At 46.8% G+C, this 22,881-nt stretch overlaps 1 protein-coding gene across 3 annotated transcripts in view; it reads right to left on the reverse strand.

Annotated features, from left to right (window-relative positions):
• Positions 1–22,881, reverse strand: part of SMYD3 (SET and MYND domain containing 3) — a 689,511-nt gene that overhangs the window by 124,528 nt on the left and 542,102 nt on the right. For all 3 annotated transcript variants that reach the window (XM_044267073.1, XM_044267075.1, XM_044267076.1), the window contains one exon: positions 18,643–18,753. In XM_044267073.1, the coding sequence (XP_044123008.1) occupies positions 18,643–18,753 (111 nt within the window). The remainder of the gene's footprint in view (positions 1–18,642; positions 18,754–22,881) is intronic.

Consider the following 22,881-nt stretch of genomic DNA (forward strand, 5'->3'; position numbering starts at 1 on the left):
ATAAATAAAAACCAGAACAGAACTGGGGTGCCTGGGTAGCTCAGTTGGCTGAGCATCCCACTCTTGATTTCAGCTCAGGCCGTGACCCCAGCGTCATCAGACTGAGCCCCACAGCCGGATCAGCACTCAGCACGGAGTCTGCCTGAGATTCTCTCCCTCTCCCTCTGCCCCACCCCTCACAACTCAGGCCTGTGCGCGCCTCTCAAAAAAAGAAAACAAAACAAAACAAACAGAATACAAAATGAAACAAAACCAAATACTAGGACTGAAGTCAAGAAGTCGACTTGATTTCCAGCATGACTCCTTGTTTCTTTTCGGGGTACTAATGCTAAAGGACCTGGGGAGGAGGACCGCTTCTTTGTGGCCATTCCACACCGTTCCTTCTCTGTCCTTCTCAGGTAAAGCTGTCTTTATCCACGGAGACCAAGAGAAGATGGTGACTTGCAGATGTGCCTGATAAAGGAAAATTTTAGGCAAAACCTAGGAGGTGTAACACTGTCCTCATTGTTGCTCTTTTTTTTGGCTTGCTTTTCAGGGAGCTTCAGTTAATAGCTTCGGTTTTGTTTTTTTTTTTTCTTTTAAAGATTTTATGTATTTATTTGAGTGAGAGCGAGAGATATGGGAAAGAGCTCGGGGGAAGGGGCAGAGGAAGAGGGAAACTCCCCGCTGAGCAGAGAGCCGGATCCAGGGGAGGAAGGCTCGAACCCAGGACCCTGAGATCATGACCTGAGAGGAAGGCAGCTGCTTAACTGACTGAGCCGCCCAGGCGCCCCAACTGGGTCTTCTTTTTGGGTCACTGAGTAACAGCACTCAGCAAATGCCTGCTGGCTGGCTGTCATGAAGTCGGCAGATTAAGGTCAAAATGGCCCAAACCCAGAGTGGGCAATCTTTTTAAAATCTAATTTTACAGGTAAAATTCTTTTTTTAGTGGCAAAATGTGTGATTTTTATCTATTTATTTTTAAAGATTTTTATGTAATCTCCATACCCACCATGGGGCTTGAACTTAAAACTCTGAGATCAAGAGTCACACGTTCTACCAACTGAGCCAACCAGACACCCCAAAATGCATGATGTTAAAACAAAAACGACAACAGCAACAACAAAAAAACAAATATCTAACTTATCCAGGGACTTATCCAAGTCAAAGGATTCTAGAACTCGATGACTGGGATACTTCTAGGGAACTGGAGAGATCAGACAAGTGAGAAAGACTGTTCTTAGAAGACCCCCATGGAGAAAACATGTCTTAAAAACACGTCTTTTTTATTTTTTTAATTTTCTTTAAAAGTGCAGGTTAGTACATCCAGTCCAAAAACCTTCAGTTTAAGTGCATTTTCCCAAGCGTAGCATAGGCCAAGCACAGCAGGTCACCCTGGCTGGGTCCTTTTCCGCAGGCAGGAGGCTTTCTGTGCCCTTTGTCTCTCCTCAGGGCCCTCCCGGTGCTGCCTCTCCACACCCCAGACCGTCTCTTCGTCTTTAAGCTGTGGGGTTGCTGGCCAGAGTGAAGGGCAGCTTCAGAGAAAATCTTGTAAGGGACACTGCTCAGGGTCTTTGGCTGAGCTAAAAGGGAATGGTAGGAAATGAAAGAGGTGCCCATTCACCATGTTCACCATGATTTGATGGACCTCATTCATAACAGAGAGCAGCTGTAAGGAGTAGATCTTCACTGATGGGCTCTTAAAGGTGGGCCGTTTTCCTCACCTTCCGAAGCTCTGTTCGATCATCCTCCTGAGCAATTTCCCCATGCCGCATGCGGGCTAATTGTTTAGAAATAATTAACGTGTTTTTATTTCAGTTGTAGAAAATGTAATTTATTAATCAGCTGCTACTTTGTGTTTCGTTTTAAGAGACACAATAAGTAATTAGCATAAGAAGGTACTGAAAAAATGCCATGATTGACTAACTTCTGAAAAAGAGCAAGATGATTCTAAATGAAGGATAAATAAATTTATTGCATGGCGGGGTTTAACGACAAATGGGAAGGAAGCTGTATTTTATGGGCATTTAGCTGCAGCCCTCAAATTTTAATTTTATAGACAGAAAAAGCATTATCAAGGCTTTAATAATTCCAGTCCCCATTTACATATCAAAACAAGACACGGAGGAGACCTACATCTGTCTTCACTTCTTAGACTTCTCAGGGTCTGGAAATGACCCGGTGGTAAAGGCCCTGAGGAAAGCAAGCAGAAGATACGCTTTTGTGTGCAAATGAGGCAGGACCATCTCCTCCTTACGGAGAAGCAGAGAAGCAGAGTCAGTTTGGAGAGCCGCACTCTCTCCCCCCAGCAACTAAGACTCTGCCCAACTAGTAAACATCCTAATCTTTAACTGACGGTCCCCGAAACCGTCTGTGAGCAGTTGAGCGTGTGAAACAAGCCATTTGCCACATCCGCAGGCATTCACTGGACCCGGTAACACCTCGTTCGTTGTGGGGTGCCTGTCGGTGCCTATCTGTGATGGCAGCTCCCAGAAAGCCCTTCATGTCCTTCTTGGACATGTAATGGTGGCAGAACCATGCTTGGATTCCTGGCCCGTTTTCAGAATTTCTGATGCTCCTGCTTCCTGCTACAGTTTCTGTTATACTTTGCTGGCTGTTCCTGGCCAAAAGCCCACCCTCACTGTTCCTCACCGGCTTCCCATCCCAGCTCCGGGATGTTGATGCAAACGCTGCCTACCCAGCCCAGGCCCAGGGCCCAGCCCCAGATCACTAGCCCCGCCAGCCCGTATCCTAGAACACCGAACCATAGGCTGTGCCCTGACTCGCGGCACTCTCCAGACCTCCGGGCCATTTCACGGGGTGCGTCCCATCTGCAACGCTCCCTAATGCACTGAAAAGTCATTACACCTCAGGTCCACACCTCCTGCTCCGTGAAGTCTTCCTGGATGGACCAGGGAGATGTTTTTCCTCCTCTGCTCCCACTGTAGCTTCAAACAGGCTCCCATTGAGAGAGCGGCCACACTGGACTGAGCCGTGGGTCTGCAGTCTGTCTCCACGTGAGAACGTAAGCCACTTCCAGGAAGCACTGATTCCCACGGTTGGGGGACACTGTAGGCCACTCTCTAAGTACATGAGGAAGAAGGAAAGACGGGGAAAGGAAAGAAGAAAACACTCAAACAGGCTTGCTAGAAGACTGGGGGCAAATAGTAAAAGTAAGGTGGATGAGTAAGAAGCCCAAAGAGGATTGGAGTCTACTCAAGTTCTAAGCAACAGCCGGGAGCCTGGTTTCCAGAAGGTTTATGCTCAGTCTAGCAACAGAACAGACTTGCTCCAAATCCCCGCCCTTGTTGCGAAGTGTGAGTCCCGGCTCGCTGGACGCCCACAGTAGCTACTGGGTTAGTCCCCTCCTACAAGACCCTCCGAGGGGGGTAGTAGAAGCACTGCGAATCTTCGTCCAGGGTCTTGCACAGACATTATAATTAAAATGTGCTAAGTTTGCCAGTGGCAAAACCAATCTAAAAAACAATATTTTTTCTGGGGCCCCTGGGTGGCTCAGTGGGTTAAAGCCTCTGCCTTCTGCTCAGGTCATGATCTCAGGGTCCTGGGATGGAGCCCCGTGTTGGGCTCTCTGCTCCGTGGGGGGCCTGCTTCCTCCTCTCTCTCTCTGCCTGCCTCTCTGCCTCCTTGTGATCTCTGTCTGTCAAATAAATAAATAAATAAAATCTTTAAAAAATACATTTAAAAAAATAAAAAATTAGAAAAATACTTTTTTCTGGTTTATTTCTATAGTTCAATTATCCAAAGGGCTTGAGACACTGGATAAGGATAATATTTCAAGAACTGTAAAATGAGGAATAAGCAAATTTAAGTGGCCTTTCCAGGAAAATCATCCAAGGGGGACCTTCCAGATCAATTTATTCTTTTACCTTTATCTCTCCCTATTCCTCCGCACCCAGGGCCAGTACCCACGCTGCCTCATCAAAAGGGCACTGCCCAGCCTTAGGAGAACTGGACTCCCCGGTCCAGACCCCCCCCCACCCGGTCCTTCACTCCTCCTCTCTGCAGAATGAAGGTATCGACGGACCAGAGACCGAATGTGTCTTCCCGCTGTTGAACTGAACTGAAGCCTTCCGATCTACCTCTTGGCTGCATGCGCTCTCGCTTCCACCTTTTAGGCTCTGAAGGTAGGAAGAGCCACTCGGACCATCTTTGCAGCAGGACTTGGGGAGAGGGTGCAGAGAAACACACGTGCCCAACCGGCGATATTTACATGGAGCCTAACAGCTACTTTTCGGAGCAGGGGAGTAGGTCGTGGAACCACACTCGGTGGGGCACCGTCCCCAATCCACAGAGCTGCACTGACCGTTGTCACCAACGACAGCCAGCCCCAATTGTGAAGCCTCCAAGCCTACCAGCGTAACTGCTGGTAGGTGGTCTCCGCCCAGGAAACTGTGACCCCAAAGAGTTACCACGAGATCCCGCTGCTTCAAGTGCTTCCGCCGGTATTTCAGCAGTGAGGTGCAGGGGTAGAGCTGCAGGATTCCCAAGTTCTGTGACGTTAAGCAGGTCATATCTTAGGGGCTTGGGGCAGGTACTGCAGACCAAAAGCATTAGCCTTCAAGGTCACTGTTGAGCCCAGCAAACAGATGAGGGGAAAACGGATTTTGCAAGTAAAATAAATAAAAGCTATTTCTGGATGGCAGCATATGTCCTCAATTTCTACACAGAGTTTAAGATAATTAAAGGGACTAGAATATTCCATTCCGCCCTCTGGATGTCTGGGCCACCTGTCCTGTGGTCTGCTGCAGGGCCAGCTCCAGTTTCAGGCAGAGCCCTCTGCCACCACTCCCCCTGCAGAGTGAGCAGGTGTCTACCCACCTCGGAGCGCGGACACTGTTGTGACCGTGAGGAGGCCTGTTTTCAGCTCAGGGACCAAGAAGTGTGGGTGACGCTCTGTCGCACTGTAACGAGTAGGGCATGAATGGCAAGGGAAGCCCAGTCCAGTCTCTGTCCCCAAGTGTTGCATTACTTCTGTTTCATTGTAAGTAGAAGATCCCAAGTGTGATCTCACTCAGAAAGGGAAAAGACTTCCTCTGTGGCAAATCCTAAAAGAGGCGTCATCTCCATTTGGGAGAGAAGTGAAGGAGAGGGAGGGTCTAGGATGACCCCTACTTTGTCCAGGGATGGGGGAAGGAGGAACGGTCTAGCCTGTGACTCTATGCGGTGCCACTCACGCGGGCTCTGCTGCCTTCTTACTGAGCCTGAGAGCCCCCCGGTGCACCTGCCCCCATGGCCTTACCTGCAGCCCCTGCACACCCTCCATTTGAGCAACGTCACCAACAGCAGGTGGGAGGGAGCAGCACCATGTGAGTAGAGGTGAAGGGGAGTGATTTACCCCCAAAGTCTGGACAAAGGTCAGCTCACCTCTCATGAGGGAGAGCCCAGGCTAGGGAGAGGGGCTATGCCAAGGACAACACAACATCCAACACGGTGACTACAGAAACCACACAGAAGGCACTAGAAACAAAAATGGGGGAGGAAATGGAGAGTATGAAAAGTTAGAACAGAAAGGCTACCAAGAAGATTCTATGAGAAGTTCAGGAACCCTGACCAGCAAATGATTGGAACTAAGGAGGCTATAATTCCCGGAGCTCCACGTATAGACTATTCTGTCCCCAGAACATTGGCTAACAATGATGGCAACTGCTGAGCGTCCACAATCTCCCAACCAAAGCTTTCATCTAACTGAACCCACAAAGGAACTTTGCCAGATAGATCATTTGCATTTCACAAGAGTAAACAAAGAAGAAGACAGGGAAATTTACCAAAGTCAAATGGTGAGGAAACAACAGAACCCGGGACAGTCAGACTTCAGAGCACGTGCTCTCTCTACTGTATAAGCTGCCATGTTACCACCACCCAGATTTGATTTGAATTGTCTGGCTAGTGTCACCGATGTTACAAGTACAGGCTTGAGGACTAGAACCCAACCCCTCTATCTAACTGCAATATCTATAATATCTTACTGCCATAAGTAAGATATTGATTGAGCAAATTGTACTGGGAAAATGGGACACCCATATGCAAAAAATGAACACCGTAAGAAAACTACCTCAAAACGGATCAAAGACCTGAATGCAAAACCTAAAACTATAAAATGTCTAATAGAAAACATAAATGAAAAATCTTTCTTCTCTTAGATTAGGCAAATACTTCCTAGATATGGCATCAAAGGACTAAACCATAAAAAAAAAATACTAAAAAGTAGACTATGTCAAAATTTAAAACTTATGCTTTTCAAAAGACTGTTAAGAAAATGAAAAGATAAGCCACAGACAGAAAAAATAATTTATGAAGCACACATCTAATAGAAACAAAAAAACAAAACTTGCATAAAGAATACGGAGCTCTGGGTCACCTGCATGACTCAGTGGGTTAAGCGTCTGACTTTTGATTTTGGCTCAGGTCATAATCTCAGTGTCGTGAGATGGAGACTCATGTCAGCTCCAGGCCCGACAGGGAATCTGCTTAAGATTCTCTCTCTGGGGGCGCCTGGGTGGCTCAGTGGGTTAAGCCGCTGCCTTCGGCTCAGGTCATGATCTCAGGGTCCTGGGATCGAGTCCCGCATCGGGCTCTCGGCTCTGCAGGGAGCCTGCTTCCTCCTCTCTCTCTCTCTGCCTGCCTCTCTGCCTACTTGTAATCTCTCTCTGTCAAATAAATAAATAAAATCTTTAAAAAAAAAAAAGATTCTCTCTCTGTCTATCCCACTGCTCACTTGCCTCACTCACATTCTCTCTCAAAAATAAATATATCTTAAAAAAAAAAAAAAAAGAGTAAGGAACTCTAGACTTCAGAAAGACGACAGAGTGGGGGATCCTAAACTCAACGGGTCCACAGATACAAGTAGATAACACCCACATCCGCGTAAATGAGAAAACAACCCAAAGAGTGGCAGGACAGACTCTCCACCAATAAATGTAGAGAAGAGGCCAGGAGAAGAGTAAGAAGGGCAGAGACATGGTTGGGAGCAAAACAGACCCAGGAGGCTGTTCGCGAGAGGGAGGGACCCATGGTCACAGAGAGGGAAGAGACGCTGGCTCCCGCACAAGCAACCCCGGGCACGGGTGATCCGCATGGGGAAAATGAATCCCCATAACACCTGGGTTTGAAAACCAGAGGGCCACCAGTGGGGCTTAACACCTGGAATTTAAACATCAGCGGGCGTGGCTCTGGGAGAGCCGAGAGGGCACAGAGAATTGAGTCCCTGTCCTTGGAGAAGTAGAACATTCGGCCCGGCGGGGATACGGCCCAGAAGCAGCAGTTCAGCAAATGCCTGGGGTATACAGGAGGGAGACTGGAGGTTTATTTACTTATCTCGGAGCTTGTGCTGCAGGGGGTAGGGACCTTCAGGAGACTTCCCCCAGAACAAAGGAGCTGGTGCCACTGCCCTCCCCTGCCCCCCAGCCTAGACACACAGACACCTGCAAAAACCAGCTGCAGCACTAACACTCCGCACCGAGCTTGCCAACAGCACGCCCTGCCCCTGCGTGCTTCTGCAGATCCACCCCCCCCCAAACCAGGAGGGCTCAGCAGGAGTTGCCCCAGGCTGCCGGAGGTCCCCTCAACTGCACAAGCAACGCACAGGAGACACCCCTGAAACACCAGGTTCTGCAGAGCAAAACTGCAAAACAACTATAAAACAAGTAACAAAATGGGCGCCTGGGTGGCTCAGTGGGTTAAGCCGCTGCCTTCAGCTCGGGTCATGATCTCAGGGTCCTGGGATCGAGCCCCGAGTTGGGCTCTCTGCTCAGCAGGGAGCCTGCTTCCCTCTCTCTCTCTCTGCTTGCCTCTCTGCCTCCTTGTGAGCTCTCTCTGTCAAATAAATAAATAAAATCTTAAAAAAAAAAAAAAAACAAGTAACAAAATGACAAGAAGTACTTTCCTATCAATAATTCCTATGAATGTAAATGGACTCAGTGCTCCAATCAAAAGAGAAGGGGGTGACAGAATGGATTAAAAAAAATAAGACCCGTCCATATGCTGCCTACAAGAGACATTTCAGACCTCAAGACACATGCAGATTCAAAGTGAAGTAATGCATTTAGCATGCAATTGGAAGTGAAAAGAACGTCCGGATAGCAATACTTCTGTTAGACAAAACAGACTTTAAAGATTTTATTTATTTATTTGACAGACAGAGATCACAAGCAGGCAGAGAGGCAGGCAGAGAGAGAGGGAGAAGCAGGCTCCCCACTGAGCAGGGAGCCCGATACAGGGCTCCATCCCGGGACCCCAGGACCGTGGCCCGAGCCGAAAGCAGAAGCTTAACCCACTGAGCCACCCAGGTGCCCCAGACTTTAAAACAAAGACTGTAACAAGAGACAAAGAAGGACACTATATAAACATACAGGGAGGGGCGCCTGGGTGGCTCAGTGGGTTAAGCCGCTGCCTTCGGCTCAGGTCATGATCTCAGGGTCCTGGGATCGAGGCCCGCATCGGGCTCTCTGCTCAGCAGGAAGCCTGCTTCCCTCTCTCTCTCTGCCTGCCTCTCCGTCTACTTGTGATTTCTCTCTGTCAAATAAATAAATAAAATCTTTTAAAAAAAAAAAAAACATACAGGGAATAATCCAAGAAGAAGAAACAACACTTGTAAACATTTATGCACCCAACATGGGAGCACCCAATACATAAAGCAGTTCATAACAAACGTGAAGGAAATAGTGGAGAGCAATACAGTAAGGGGCGGGGGGTTGTAACATCTCACTTCCATCAACAGATAAATCATCCAAACAGAGAATCAAGGAAATAGTGGCTCTGAATGACACATCAGACCACATGGATTTAACAGATATATTCAGAACATTCTATCCTAAATCAGCAGAATACACATTCTTTTCAAGTACACATGGAACATTCTCCCAAACAGATCACATGTTAGGCCACAAAAACAAGTCTCAACAAATTCAGAAAGACTGAAGTCATTCCACGCATCTTCCCCAACCACAACACCATGAAGTTAGAAATCAACCATAAGGAAAATCTGGAAAGAGAACAAATACACAGAGGTTAAATAACATGCTACTAAACAAGGAAGGGGTCAACCAAGAAATCAAAGAGAGAATTTAAAAAATACATGGAGACAACTGAAAATGAAGCCCAATGGTACAAACTCAGGGATGCAGCAAAAGCTGTTGTGGGAGGGAAGCTTATAGCAATACAGGCCCACCTCACGAAGCAAGAAAAAGCTCAAACACACAACCTGACCTTATACCTAAATAAGCTACCAAAAGAACTAACCAAACCAAACCAGTAGAAGTAAGGAAATCATAAAGATTAGAGCAGAAATGAATGAAATAGAAACTAAAAAAGGGAATAAAACAGACCAATAAAATCAGAAGCTGTTTTTTGAAAAGAAAAACAAAATTGATAAACCTGTAGCCAGACTCATCAGAGAGAGGACTCAAACAAAATCAGAAATGAGAGAAAAGAAATAAAAATGACTCCACAGAAATACAAAGCATTATAAGAGAATATTATGAAAAATTATGTGCCAACAAATTGGACAACCTAGAAGAAATGGATAAATTCCTAGAAACATATAACCTGCCAAAACTGAATTAGGAAAAGCAGAAAATTTGAACAGACCAATTACCAACAATGCAACTGAATCAGTAATTAAAACACTTCCAACAAACAAAGGTCTAGGACCACAGCCTCACGTGTGAATTCTACCAAATATTTAAAGATGAGCTAATACCTATTCTGCTCAAAGTATTCCAAAAATTAGATGAGGAAGAAAAGCTTCCAAATTCATTATATGAGGCCAGTATTACCCTGACACTAAAACCAGATAAAAGACATAACAAAAAAAGAACTATAGGCCAATACCTCTCATGAACATAGACGCAAAAATTCTCAACAGCATACTCGCAAGTTGAATCTAACAATACATTAAAAAATCATTCACCATGATCAAGTGGGATTCACTCCTGGGATGCAAGTGTGTCTCACTATTCACAAATCAATCAGTGTGGATACATCACATCCACAAGAAAAAGAGTAAAAACCATATGATTATCTCAATAGAGGCAACAAAAGCATTTGACAAAGTAAAACATCCATTCATGATCAAAACCCTCAAAAAAAGTAGGTTTAGAGGAAACATACTTCACCATAATAAAAACCATACATGAAAATTGCACAGCTAACATCATACTCAATGGTGGAAAACTGAGGAACAAGACAAGGATGCCCACTTTTGCCATTTGTATGCAGGAGGTCCTGGTCACAGCAATCAGATAAGAAAAAGAAATAAAAGGCATAAATATTGATAAAGAAGGGGTAAAACTTTCACTATTTGCAGATGACATGATACTATATGTAGAAGACCCTAAAGACTGCACCAAAAACTACTATAACTGGTAAAAGAGTCCAGTAAGGTTGGAGGATACAAAATCAATATACAGAAATCTGTTGCATTTCTATACACTAATAATGCAGTCGCAGAAAGAGAAATAAGGAAAGAATCCCATTTATAATTGCACCAAAAATAATAAAACACTTAGGAACAAACTTAACCAAAGAGTTAAAACACCTCTATTCTGAAAACTATAGGACACTGATGAAAGAAATTGAAGATGACACACACAAATGAAAAAGCCATTCCATGCTCATAGGTTGGCAGAACGAGAATACGGTCAAAATGTCTATACTATCCAAAGCAATCTACAGATTTAATGCAGTCCCTATCAAAATACCAACAGCATTTTTTTCTTGACATCACTATGCATCTACTGGATTACAATAATGATTACAAACAAAAGAAAAACTGACAAAATCAAGTGGCAAGCATGTGGAGTAATTGAAATTCTCACTCATTGCCTGTGGGAGTTCAAAATGGTACAGCTACACTAGAGAACAGTCTGGCAGTTTCTTATAAAGTTAAGCATATATATATATATATTAAAAGATTTTATTTATTTATTTGACAAGAGAGAAATCACAAGTAGGCAGAGAGGCAGGCAGAGAGAGAGAGAGAGGAGGAAGCAGGCTCCCCGCCGAGCAGAGAGCCCGATGCGGGACTCGATCCCCGGATCCTGAGATCATGCCCTGAGCCGAAGGCAGCGGCTCAACCCACTGAGCCACCCAGGCGCCCCAAGTTAAGCATATATTCACTGTGTAGCCCAACCAGCCCACTCCTAGGTATTTACACAGATGAAATGAATAGTTATGTTCTCACAACAACCTGTATGTGAAGGTTTACTGTGGCTGTACTGACAACCTCCAACCACTGAGAAACCCGAATGTCCTTCAGCTGGTGAATGGATAAACTGCGGAACAGCCACATAATAGAACGCTATATGGCAATAAGAGGGAGCCAAGTACTGAGATTAGAGAGTTGTGCGTGTGTGTAAAACAACGCGGTGCAGATTGAATGCGTAATGTTACGTGAAGAAACCCAGAATCAAATGAATGACTGTCCGGATCCACTCATAGGACGTTCTGAACAAAGTAAAGCTGCAGCGACAGAAAGCGCGTCAGAAGTCAGCAGGGGCCGGAAGTGGGGGCCCTGGACGTGGGGGAGGAGGTAGACGACAAGGTGGTAGGAAGGCATCTGGTGGGGGGAACGGGACTTTTCTTGGAGTAGTGGTGGTGGTTGCAGACGGCATGCCTTTTGAAAAGAGTGAATTTTACTGAATGAAAACGAGACTTGAATTTTATTTTATTTTTTTTAAGATTTTATTTATTTATTGGAGAGGAAGAGAGATAGTGAGAGAGGGCGTGAGCCCAGTGGGGACCCTGAGATCATGACCTGCGCAGAAGGCAGATGCCCAACCGACTGAGCCACCCAGGCGCCGGCGGGATACTTAAATCTTTAAAAAACAGGAAGAGTCTATTTGCTAATCATAGAATGAGAGAGACGGCATAGTGGAGAGGTAAAGAGTATGGCCTCCGCAGCTAAAAGCCCCAGGTACCTCATCTGTGAAATAGGAAGAAGGGCGCCGGCCTCCTCGAGTCCTGGCGACTGGAAGAGACGAGGTGCACAGATCACTCAGCCCAGTACCGAGCATGAGGGACGTGCCCCCAGCGCTCTAGCCGGCATCCTAACATAGAACATTCCCTGAGAAAGGTCACTCCTTCTCCAGCACTTCCTGGATGCTGCGCGCCCCGTGGTGGGCTACGTATGGTGCCCGGGACACGGGAACACAGACGTCTGTGTCCCAGCCGCTGTCACCAGCACCCCCTCGGCTCCCTGAGCCGGAGCCTCTTGCAGACCACAAGCTGAAAGAAAAGCGTTTTTGTGCAAGAACTGGAATGGCTGCAAGAGAGAATTCCTGTCACCACAAACTGCGGAGCCACCCTCTTCTTGCCCTGGGGTGGAATTCTGAACGCACCAGAGCACCCCGAAACAGCCCGGGAGCACAGCTGCCTGCTGTCTGGGGAGAAGGTGGGGCTGTGACGAGCCGGCAGCATGTTCCAAGGAGACACAATAGCTGCATTGTTTATCTCCTGGGCCAACTTTGTAGGCCGCAGACCAGGACCATCTCACCTGGCCCAGGAGCCTCTCCCATTCCGTGGTAAGACCGCAGATGGGATCGTGCGGTCAGGAAGTCAACCAACTCCTTTCCTCCCTTGAGCGTTCAGTGCAAGCCAGCCCTGAGCTCACCCCAGGGACAGCCTTTCTTCTGTTGTCTGGAGAAGCAAGGCAGAGAGAACACATACTCATAGTGGGCTTGAACCCCATGAAATCTATCTTTGTCTGTCTCTCTTTCTCTCTCTCTCTCTCTCTCTCTCTCTCTCACACACACACACACACACACTAACACACACACACACACACACCATTCTTCAATCGCCTGCCAAATCTTCCTGAAGATAAGGTAATCCGGTTACGATGAAAACATCAGACCCAGGGCCCACGCTCCACTTAGGCTGTTAAAACCTATAATATGAAACAACTCAGAGCTGGGTGAGCTCATCGGCCCGCCACAAGGCATTTCTGCTTACAATTAATTTAGCAAAATGGAAGAAGGCAGAAGAAAAAAAATCTCGGTTTACTAAATGACCTTTAAGTAATTGCTTGTATTTTAAATAGACTCAAATTACTATCAACTTCTTCTTGGGCAGAGAACTCTCCTTTCCTTTGACTGCAGCTTTAATTCTAACACCGCCTTGATTACTGCTTCAGAGAATCTCCGTTTCTTCCGTGGCTCACTCCTGAGTCTGCTGCCCGCTTACCAGAGTCTAACGGAATAGCCCCGTCGAGGCTCAGCATCTGCGGGACCTGAGCACAGCACCCCTGGAAGGCACTCCCCATGTAGGGTGCTGGGCCACTTCCGGCCTCCATAATGCACAATGTCAGGGAGCCTCAGAAGGGACCAAAGAGAGGAAATTCCATGCTACACACGAGGATCTGCAAATACGGGCTGAAATAATTAAAAAGGAAACGGAGTTAGCATTGAAGCATCAGGAATGAGAAGCTTACTAGGGCTTCGCCCCAGCTTCCTGCCCCCACCCCCAACTAGTAGCCATTTATTCAACTGCTTCCAGAAGGGATACATCTCCAGAATGACTCTGCTCAAGTCTCTCTCCACAGAAGGCCCTGTGGTAAAGGATCTGGATCCTTCTGGGCATCTCAGACAGGCTGGTCCTGGGTAAAAAGCACACATGTACTTGGAAGCCCCCAGCAGAGTGAGATGGTTTATCCTCACCTCTTCTCTGCCTCTAAAGCTTTGAATTCGCACTTACAGGCTTGAAAAGCAAATCGCAGACATCCCATCAAGATGCTCTAAGACTTTGAAGTGCTCCCCTCTACCCTAAACCCCACAGCGACGGTGAGTAAAAGAGAAAAAGAGAAGCCAGAAATAGCTTTACTAATTCAAAAACAAGAAAAAGCATCTCCCTGGACCAAGAATCAAACAGAAAAGCAAAGCAAGACGCCAAGCTGATGCTGGGGCCTCGGCTCTGGAGGCAGCAGCAGCAGGAGCACCCTCCGTTCCCGGGGTTAGAATGGACTAGAAAGGCTTCCCGTGAGAAAGGCGAGAGGCTTTAAGCCAGGGGATGAGATATCTGTTAATAGAAAGAGGCTGAAGACACAGGGCTGATGACCTTTTCCCTTAGGCTAAGTATATATAGAAGCTCTGGGCCTGGAAAGGTCAGAAGACACACTTCTAGGTACAGAGCACCAAGATGTCCATCACCGAAGTAACCGTGTCCGCAGAGCCCCGACACCACTGCGGCCCACTGGTTCCAAATGCCATGATTCTGGGGGGTCTGGGAGAGGCCAGTGCATGGCCAGCAGAGAGAGGGGATGTGCAGAGAAGCAGAGAAAGGAGCAAAACCAAAATACTTCCCACACGAAACAAGCTTGTGTTATCAAATTCCAAACCACTTCGTGAAATGCGATGCTAAGAAAGATAACCAACAAAAATCAAAGATCAATGAAATAATACAATATATGTTAATTTTTTAAAAAAATTTAAAAAAAAAATCAAAGATCAGAACATGAGTTCACTCCAGCGGATAAGCTGTGGCTCTGACTGGCCAAGACTCTTGGGGGAATGATGGAGATGCTCAACAAGGTAGCTAACATAGGAGGATTCAGGAGGAGAGAATACGAAGGTGTGAAGCAGGGATAGGGAGAAATAAAACATGAACTGGGAGATACGGGGAAAAACCAAACTTGAGATCCTAAGAATGAAAAATAGTCCTCAAACCAACCCAGTGGCAAACGACATCCCTAGCATGTGATTTAAGGGAGCTTTAGCTCTAGAAACACGAAATAAATGCCAGAGGCTGAAAGGGGGTCATCTTGGGAGCAGGAGAGGGAAAGTGTTTTTTTTTTTTTTTTTTTAAGATTTTATTTATTTATTGACAGAGGGATAGAGATCACAAGTAGGCAGAGAGGCAGGCAGAGAGAGAGGAGGAAGCAGGCTCCCCGCCGAGCAGAGAGCCCTAACGTGGGGCTCGATCCCAGGACCCTGGGATCATGACCTGAGCTGAAGGCACAGGCTCAACCCAATGAGCCACCCATGCACCCCGGGAAAGTGTTTTGAACCGGCTTCTAGCATTTTGATTTTTCAAATTGTATGCACGTATCACTTACATAAACACTAAAATAAAGAACTGAAAAGACAGCAAGAAATACCATTAATGAAGGATCATCTGAAGGATATGCAGTCCTTGCTTCCCTCTGTATAGTGTAAATTTTATTCTTAGAAGGGAGCAAACCATCTGGGAGATAGGAAACAAGAGTAGATCAATTTTAACTCTTTGTGTTACTTCTTTCATTAAATTATAATTTGAAATTGTGTCTATCAGCCACATTGAAGAATATAATAAAAAAATCAGCTATTTAAATAATTGTGGAAGTCTGCTAAGGACATTACCAGGGAATTGTGTGGAACCCTCTGGAGTGGCTCTGGCCTCAGTACTGGGAAAAACTGGGCTTCGGCCGAGGAACCTTGTGTGCCCAGCCTCATGGCTACTGTAAATTCTGAAATCAGTCCTTTAGCTTTGGCTGCTGGGACATTTAGAGTAATCTGTGATTGGTTTCTGGTCACTTTAGAGGATCCAACAGAATGCCTTTGGGGCACTGACTTGCTTTTGTCTCATTTCCTGTCACTCTTATTTCACAAATTAACGTAAGATTTATAGCCATTTTAGCACACACACTCATCGGCCTACATTTACATATTTACAAGGCTATGTAGAGAGATGTGTATGAATGTGTGCCTGGAAGCCACATCAGAGGCTTCTGGGTGGTGGGAGGGTGTGATGAGACAGAACTCATTGGGGAAGGAAGAGAAAGGAAGGGAAAAACAGTAGGTTGGCCTTTGGGGTCATGGCCTTGAATGCCAAGCTGAGTCTGAAGTTTTATCCTGAAGATTAAAGCCAATGACAAATGTTTTCCAAAATTCCGAGTAAAGCAGTGACATGGAAACTGCGGTGGTTCAGAAAACTTACTGTAGGACAGGGTGCAGGACGAATGACCGAGGGGACATGGAGGGCCAAGGGCTATTTCAATAATCCAGGAGTGAGGTGAGGCAGCGGCGTTACTAGTAAATGGACAGACACCGTGTTTCAGAAGAAGGATCAGACGTAACAGGCTTTAGGAAAGAAAAAGTGACATGGGTAGGAAACCCAGCTTTTTTTTGCCATAAAGCAGGTGACATCCAAGGAAGCACGCTGCATACCAGCCACAAACTTACAGAAACCATCAGTGCCTGTGGGTCTGTTACTCTGCTTCTGTGACCTAGGATTCTGACTTGTGCAAACCACAGGAGAAGTCAAATGGTTCTGAAACCTCCCTTAGAAGGTAAGTTCTATTCCTTCCAGCAATTAAGCTGCTGAGGACTAGAAATGCCATGTAGCTCCACACGTGCCAATTACAGCCGCTCTGAAAGGCCTCCTGCCTTCCTGAAGCCGGACAGCACATGGGCCCAGCGACATGCTGCCGGCACCCTGATAAATACCACCCGGCCCGAAACCCTGCTGAGATGAATTTCTCAGGGTCCAAAAAAAAAAAGCAGAAAAATAATGTTGAAAACTTTAAACCTTGGAACCGAAGTAAATTCAATTTTGACTTCAGTAGTTTTGAATTCGTAATCTTTGGGGGATGCGCTTAAGCTGGCTTTATACCGGTCTGTCTTTGTCAAAGCAAATCAGTGATACGGAGATTTCAGGAGGAACGTTTACATCACTAACAGAACAAAATTCTCGGGTAAATAGAAACTTGAAAACAGAACTGACGAGCTGATTGAAATCACATCTGTATTCTCATCTCAGGGTATATACCCCACTCTCTTCTCCTAGGAAACATTTAGAGAAATGTGGGTAACAGAGCTGGGAGGGGCCTTAAGGGCGTCCAATTTAATTGCGGGCGTTAGACACCGTGTTTGTCTTTCTCTGCCCGACTTATTTCAGTTACCATAATGCCCCCAAGGTCCATCCATGTTCTTGCAAACGGCCCGATGCCATTGTCTTCAAGGGCCGAACAGTCATCCAGTGTATATACACCACGTTTTCCTGAACATTCATCTATGGTTGGACACTGAAAATTGTTTCCATGTCTTGGTTATTGTAGACAACGCTGCAATGAACGTGAGGACGCGGCTATCTCTTCAAATTAGTGCTTTCATTTCCTTTAGTTAAATACCCAGAAGCGGAACTTCTGGATTATACGGTTGTTCTAGTTTTAGTTTTCTGAGGGATATCCACACTCCCACGGTGGCTGCACCAGTTTGCGTTCCCACCAACACGTCCCACACAAACCTTCCCTTTTCTCCACAACCTCACCAACACCTGTTATTTATCTTTCTGAGTCTAGCCGTGCTGACAGGGGTGAAGAGATACTGATGGCCAACGGGCACATGAAAAGATGCTCAATGACAGTCTGGGGAGAAATCCCAGCAGATCCCCTATAATCCCGGCACAAGTGGCTGTCGCAAAGGGCTAACGCAAAGGGCTAATTCTTGGGCAGGAATTAGCAGTGGGTCCAACTTTTCCCGTTTCGTGCATTTTTTTTTTTTTAAAGATTTTATTTATTTATCCGACAGAGAGAGATTACAAGTAGGCAGAGAGTCAGGCAGAGAGAGAGAGGAGGAAGCAGGCTCCCCGCTGAGCAGAGAGCCTGATGCGGGACTCGATCCCAGGACCCTGAGATCATGACCTGAGCCGAAGGCAGCGGCTCAACCCACTGAGCCACCCAGGCGCCCCGTTTCGTGCATTTATTTCTTTTTCACTAAAAACTAACTGTGTTCACTGATTCCTGCCTGGGTAGAATGAACACAAGGTCCCTGAGCTCCTGCAGTGAGAACCACAGCCTCTCTCCATTGATGTCGACCCCAGAGACCGCAGGGGACTGTACGGTTGAGAGGGAGGAGGACTAGATTCCGTCCCAAGATCTACGTTTGAGACTTGGTTTTGCCACGTTTTCTTCACCCTCTCCCACAGGCACACCTCTGAACCTCTCGGAGTCGCATTTCCTAATTCACAATTATTGAGTTAAATGACAGTGATTATAAAAGACTTCCCACAAACACAAAACACTCTACAAAAGTAAGATTTATTCAGATTACTCAAGTGTGTGCAAACTAAAAGTCAATAGGTTTGATGTGAGGAAAGCACATGAATAAAAGGAGAAGAGTTCTTCTTCTTTTTTTTTTAACCTAAGTTCATTCATTCTCTTTATGGCTTTTATTTTGGCTTTTCTTCCTTTCTCAGAGAGTAAAAGTTGCTAGAGATAAGTGATCTCTCTCTGCTATGAGCATGATAGCAAAAAAGCTTACAGACCAAATTTTAAGGAAATAACAAACTAGAGCAACTCACGAATTGAGCAGCAGCTTCACAGCCATAACGTACCCATAACGTACCCCGCTACCCATAACATACAGCGCCCCGCTGTATGCTCTAACAGCGCGACGGCCTTCAGGGTCCTTTTTGTTATATGTTTGACGCCTAGATTCCCTCCAGAGTCAAGCTGCATAGATCCCTACCTGAGATTAAACCTCTCGCCAGAAGTTCAGGGAGATAAAACCCATGTCCCACCACACATTCTTTTTATCCACCTCTGTTTCCCACTCTGCCCTGAGAGTCATTTCCTTGAGGATTAATAAAAGAAAAGCAGAATTCTCTGAGAGGTCACTGGGATCCTGCCTGCGAGATGCTCCAAGCCGGCCCCCCCCACACCCTGCCACGTACCTTGTCTTGGGTTTGGCATCGGAAACAGTCACATTCGAAACAGTATTGGTCCCTCAGCTGCTTGCGGCGCTCCTCACTGGTCATCAGCATGTCCAGGTAGCAGATGGTGAGCTGGGGGGGGGGGCACAGAGGACAGGGTCACGTGGCTGCCGTGCTCAGCATCTCTAACAGGTGCTTACTATCGCTGCTAATTATTTAAGCGGAACACGTTTTGAACACACCAAAAAGCACAAAAAGGAAAGAGACTACTTACAATCTATGCAAATAATCACATGTAAAATTTTTTTTTTTTTAAAGATTTTATTTATTTGTCAGAGAGAGGGAGAGAGAGCGAGCACAGGCAGACAGAGAGGCAGGCAGAGGCAGAGGGAGAAGCAGGCTCCCCGCCAAGCAAGGAGCCCCATGTGGGACTTGATCCCAGGATGCTGGGATCATGACCTGAGCCGAAGGCAGCTGCTTAAGCAACTGAGCCACCCAGGCGTCCCTTAATGCATTCCCTTCGGGTGTTGTTGTGTGGTGAGCACCTGTATATTATACACTTACTTTAAAGACCCAGACTCCTGACCCCTATACACTTGGATACCTCGTCTCTGAGCCACCAAATAAGAGACTATCGAGAGCTGGTGTGTGTCAGGTAGTAAACGCTATAACCATTTGCGATCAGAGAAGCCAGACCAATTCCGGCCACCAAAGGGGAGGCAGGTGACATATCCAGGTGTTCTTAAATCCTAATCAGTCCTGCAGCCTCATGGAATCTGAAGTCAACTAAATTTGGTGGCTTTGAAGTTAGGAGACCGTTTTACTTGTGACTACATAGATTTAAAAAAAATAATAATAAAAAAAGGAGAACTAATGTCAGAATGGGATTCTAGATGGAAACCCCTAAGCTGACCTCCTTGGGCCTTCAACAGTGGTTATGTTGTCTTGAATGGTGAAAGGTCAGGTTTCCCTGTCGCTGTCAAGCTTCACGTGGAGACATAGGTCTTTGGGTAACATTGTTCACACATTCCACACTCGACCAGGCTAATTCAACATACACAAAATGGCCCCCCAATCCCTTGGCCTGTTCCGTTCCTGCTGGACCTGTCCCAGTCCAAGCTGAGAGCAATGCAGCTTTCGTGTCCTTCAAGCAGAAAGTTCAATGTCATCCTTGACTTCATTCTCCCTTTCCAATTCTCGCCCAATCCACCAGGAAATTCTGTGCACTCACGTTAAAAATATAGCCAGAATCTACCACTTTCTACCTCTCCCAATGTGACTGTCCTGGTCTGAGTTGCCTTCCTCTCTTGCCCATAAAACAAGCAAGCCTCACAGCCTGTCTCCCTGCCTCCCGCGTCCCTCCCGCAAGACACCCTCTAGGCGCTGATTCTTTAAACCTAAGACAGATTGTTAAGACAGATCAGCTCTTCGCAGTGTTCAAAATGCTCCAAAGGACCCTGCTTTGGCTTACGGGCCACATCCTGACAAGGGGTCCCACAGCGCAACTCAGCATGTGGTTCCAGGGGCTGTGTCAGCAGTCCTCAGTAATGTCAGAAAACAAATGCAAAGGAATGTTTAGAAGCTTCTACAGGAATCTGGTAAGATACTTTATATGACTCTAATAATAAAACACTGGGCTTTTAGCTCCTTTTTTTTTTTTTTAAGATTTTATCTATTTATTTGACAGACAGAGATCACAAGTAGGCAGAGAGGCAGGCAGAGAGAGAGAGAGAGGAAAGCAAGGCTCCCTGCTGAGCAGAGAGCCCGATGCGGGGCTCAATCCCAGGACCCTGGGATCATGACCTGAGCCGAAGGCAGAGGCTTCAACCCACTGAGCCACCCAGGCGCCCCAGCTCCTATGTTTTTAAATTTTCATTTTTCCAATAATTTAATTTCATGAAATTTTACAAAAATATTAGTCTGCAATGGATGAAGGCTAAGAATAATTATAACGATAATAACAACAACAATCACCACCAGCCCAGTTCCCTCTCTAATAAGCACCAACTCCCCACCAGCCCTCGGTTCTCCTGTCCCCATGCACCCACACCCCCACGCCCATCCACCACACTGGCTGTGTCCCCTGTGTTGCTCCCAGAACCCACAATGGGGCCCCCTCACTTGTGCTGGGTTTCAGTCAATCTTGCTTCCTCACTGGAGTCTGACCACCCGACGCTCCCCCCCTCGGGCCCCCTTGTCCCCTCACACTTTTCTCCTTTTCTCGGTAACAGGTGTCCACTTGTCACATACTATGTACAATACTTCTGTATTCATTTTTACGTATAGAAAGTAATCTTGGGGGTGTGTGTGGCGGGTGGAAGTGGGGGTGCCGCAGGAGAGGACAGCAGCAGGACCATCCACAGCAGAAGGTGACCAAAGCTCCGTAGAGTGAAAATTCCCAGGTGCTTTTTCTTAGATGTAAAGCTTAAAGACTTAAAAGACTTAAAAGAAAGCACTTTGTGTCTACAAAGCACATCTTCCATCCTGGAAAGCATGCTAGAGCACAGAAGGCCATGGTCTTTGACAAAACATAGCTTCGGGAGGGCCACAGAGGGAAAGAGGCCTGGTCGGCCAGCCAGAGCAGTCTCACCCCCCACGGCTGTCCGCAGGGTGACAGGAGCCACAGCTGGGTCTGGCTGGCTGGCTCTCTCTAGACCCTTCCCACGTTAGGCAACTATAACACGCCACTCTGAAACACAGAAACAAGAGTATCTAGCCTCCGGAAGTATAGACGATGGTGTTACTGAACACCTAGTACGAGCCAGGCACTCACAGAGCGAGGCAGCATGCGACAGCATGTGACGATGTGGGTGGATTTGCACATCCACATCAAGCCGGATAGTCTTTCTGCAACACAGCTGCTTCTCATCCTTCTGGGGGCTGAACGGAGACTCACTTCTTGAGGGGCTGCACCAACACTGACCCTAAAACGCATAAGCCTGTGGAGTCCCTTTTTTTGCTTTGTGATCTGAAGCCAGAGCTGCCTGGGGGCCATCACATCAGGCAAGTTCCTCTTGTTTATAGACAACACTATGTACCAAATTCCAAATAACCAGTTCTGAAATGGCCCTGTGTTTCTGTCTGGGGCAACACAGGCATTCGCCTTGTCTCAGCAGGCTCTGAGGGCCCTCGATTCCTTAAATGAGTTGATGGTAAAATGAACTGAACTCCGTGCTCCCTCTTGGGTTGGCTCTGGGACTCTCCTTAATCCAGCCCGACGGCAGTCACCAGCCCCCGCCATCAGATCAGATCGACTGGCAGCAGTTACTGCGTGAGTACGACGTGCCCTGTGTGAGGCCAACAAATCCAGGGCCAGAGAAAGAAGTCTGGCTAACCCAAGACTGAATTACACGGGCCAAAACTCATGAGTGATCATGCCAGCCAGTGAACAGCCAATAAGACGCTAGTTATCTCATTTAACCCCACTACACAGACCCTGACGGAGTCCATCCCTACCCCGTTACTGCCCGTGACCACGACCTGCACTGGGCTATGGCTTCCTAACGCACCTCCCCAGCGCCTGTGGTCTAGCTCTCATCTTTGAAACTCCTCTGAGAGATCTTCCTAAAACTCACATCTGATCACGTCATTTCCCTATGGGAAGTTTTGTTTTAAAGATTTTATTTATTTATTTGACAGAAAGAGATCGCAAGTAGGCAGAGAGCCAGGCAGAGACAGAGGGCAAAGCAGACTCTCTGCAGAGAGCCTGACATGGAGCTTGATCCCAGGACCCTGAGATCATGACCTGAGCCGAAGGCAGTGGCTTAACTCGCTGAGCCACCCAAGTGACCCTACGTGAAGATTTTTGGTGACTTCTTGCTGCCTGGGGGGTAAGGCACACAAAGGCTTCCCCACTGATCTTCTGTCTGCCTTTCTAGCCTGGATATCTCTCCGGTCACTTTCCAGTCTTCACGGTTATATACCCTGCAAAGCCTCGGAAACAGTGTGGGTTCTGAGCACCCCTGCCCCTCCCCCAGCCCCTGCCAGCCCATGTTTGCCTGGCACCATCGGCTTCTTCTGAGTGCTCTCAGCCCACAAGCTTGACTCGAACATGCCACTTCCCGCGAAGACTGCCCCATTCCCCCCTTTGTGCCTCCTCATGTTCCTCCAAGTTCACAAAAGACTGTGTCAAAACTAAGGGTCTCAATGGCAAAACATTTTTATGCATATTTTTTGGGGGGGAAGCACCATAGGTTACTAATGGGCGATGACATTGAAATCATTTTATCAGTCAAAGATAAAAAACCTTTCTTGAAGACT

Source organism: Neovison vison, chromosome 10 (genome assembly GCF_020171115.1).
Source record: "Neovison vison isolate M4711 chromosome 10, ASM_NN_V1, whole genome shotgun sequence".
NCBI lineage: Eukaryota > Metazoa > Chordata > Mammalia > Carnivora > Mustelidae > Neogale > Neogale vison.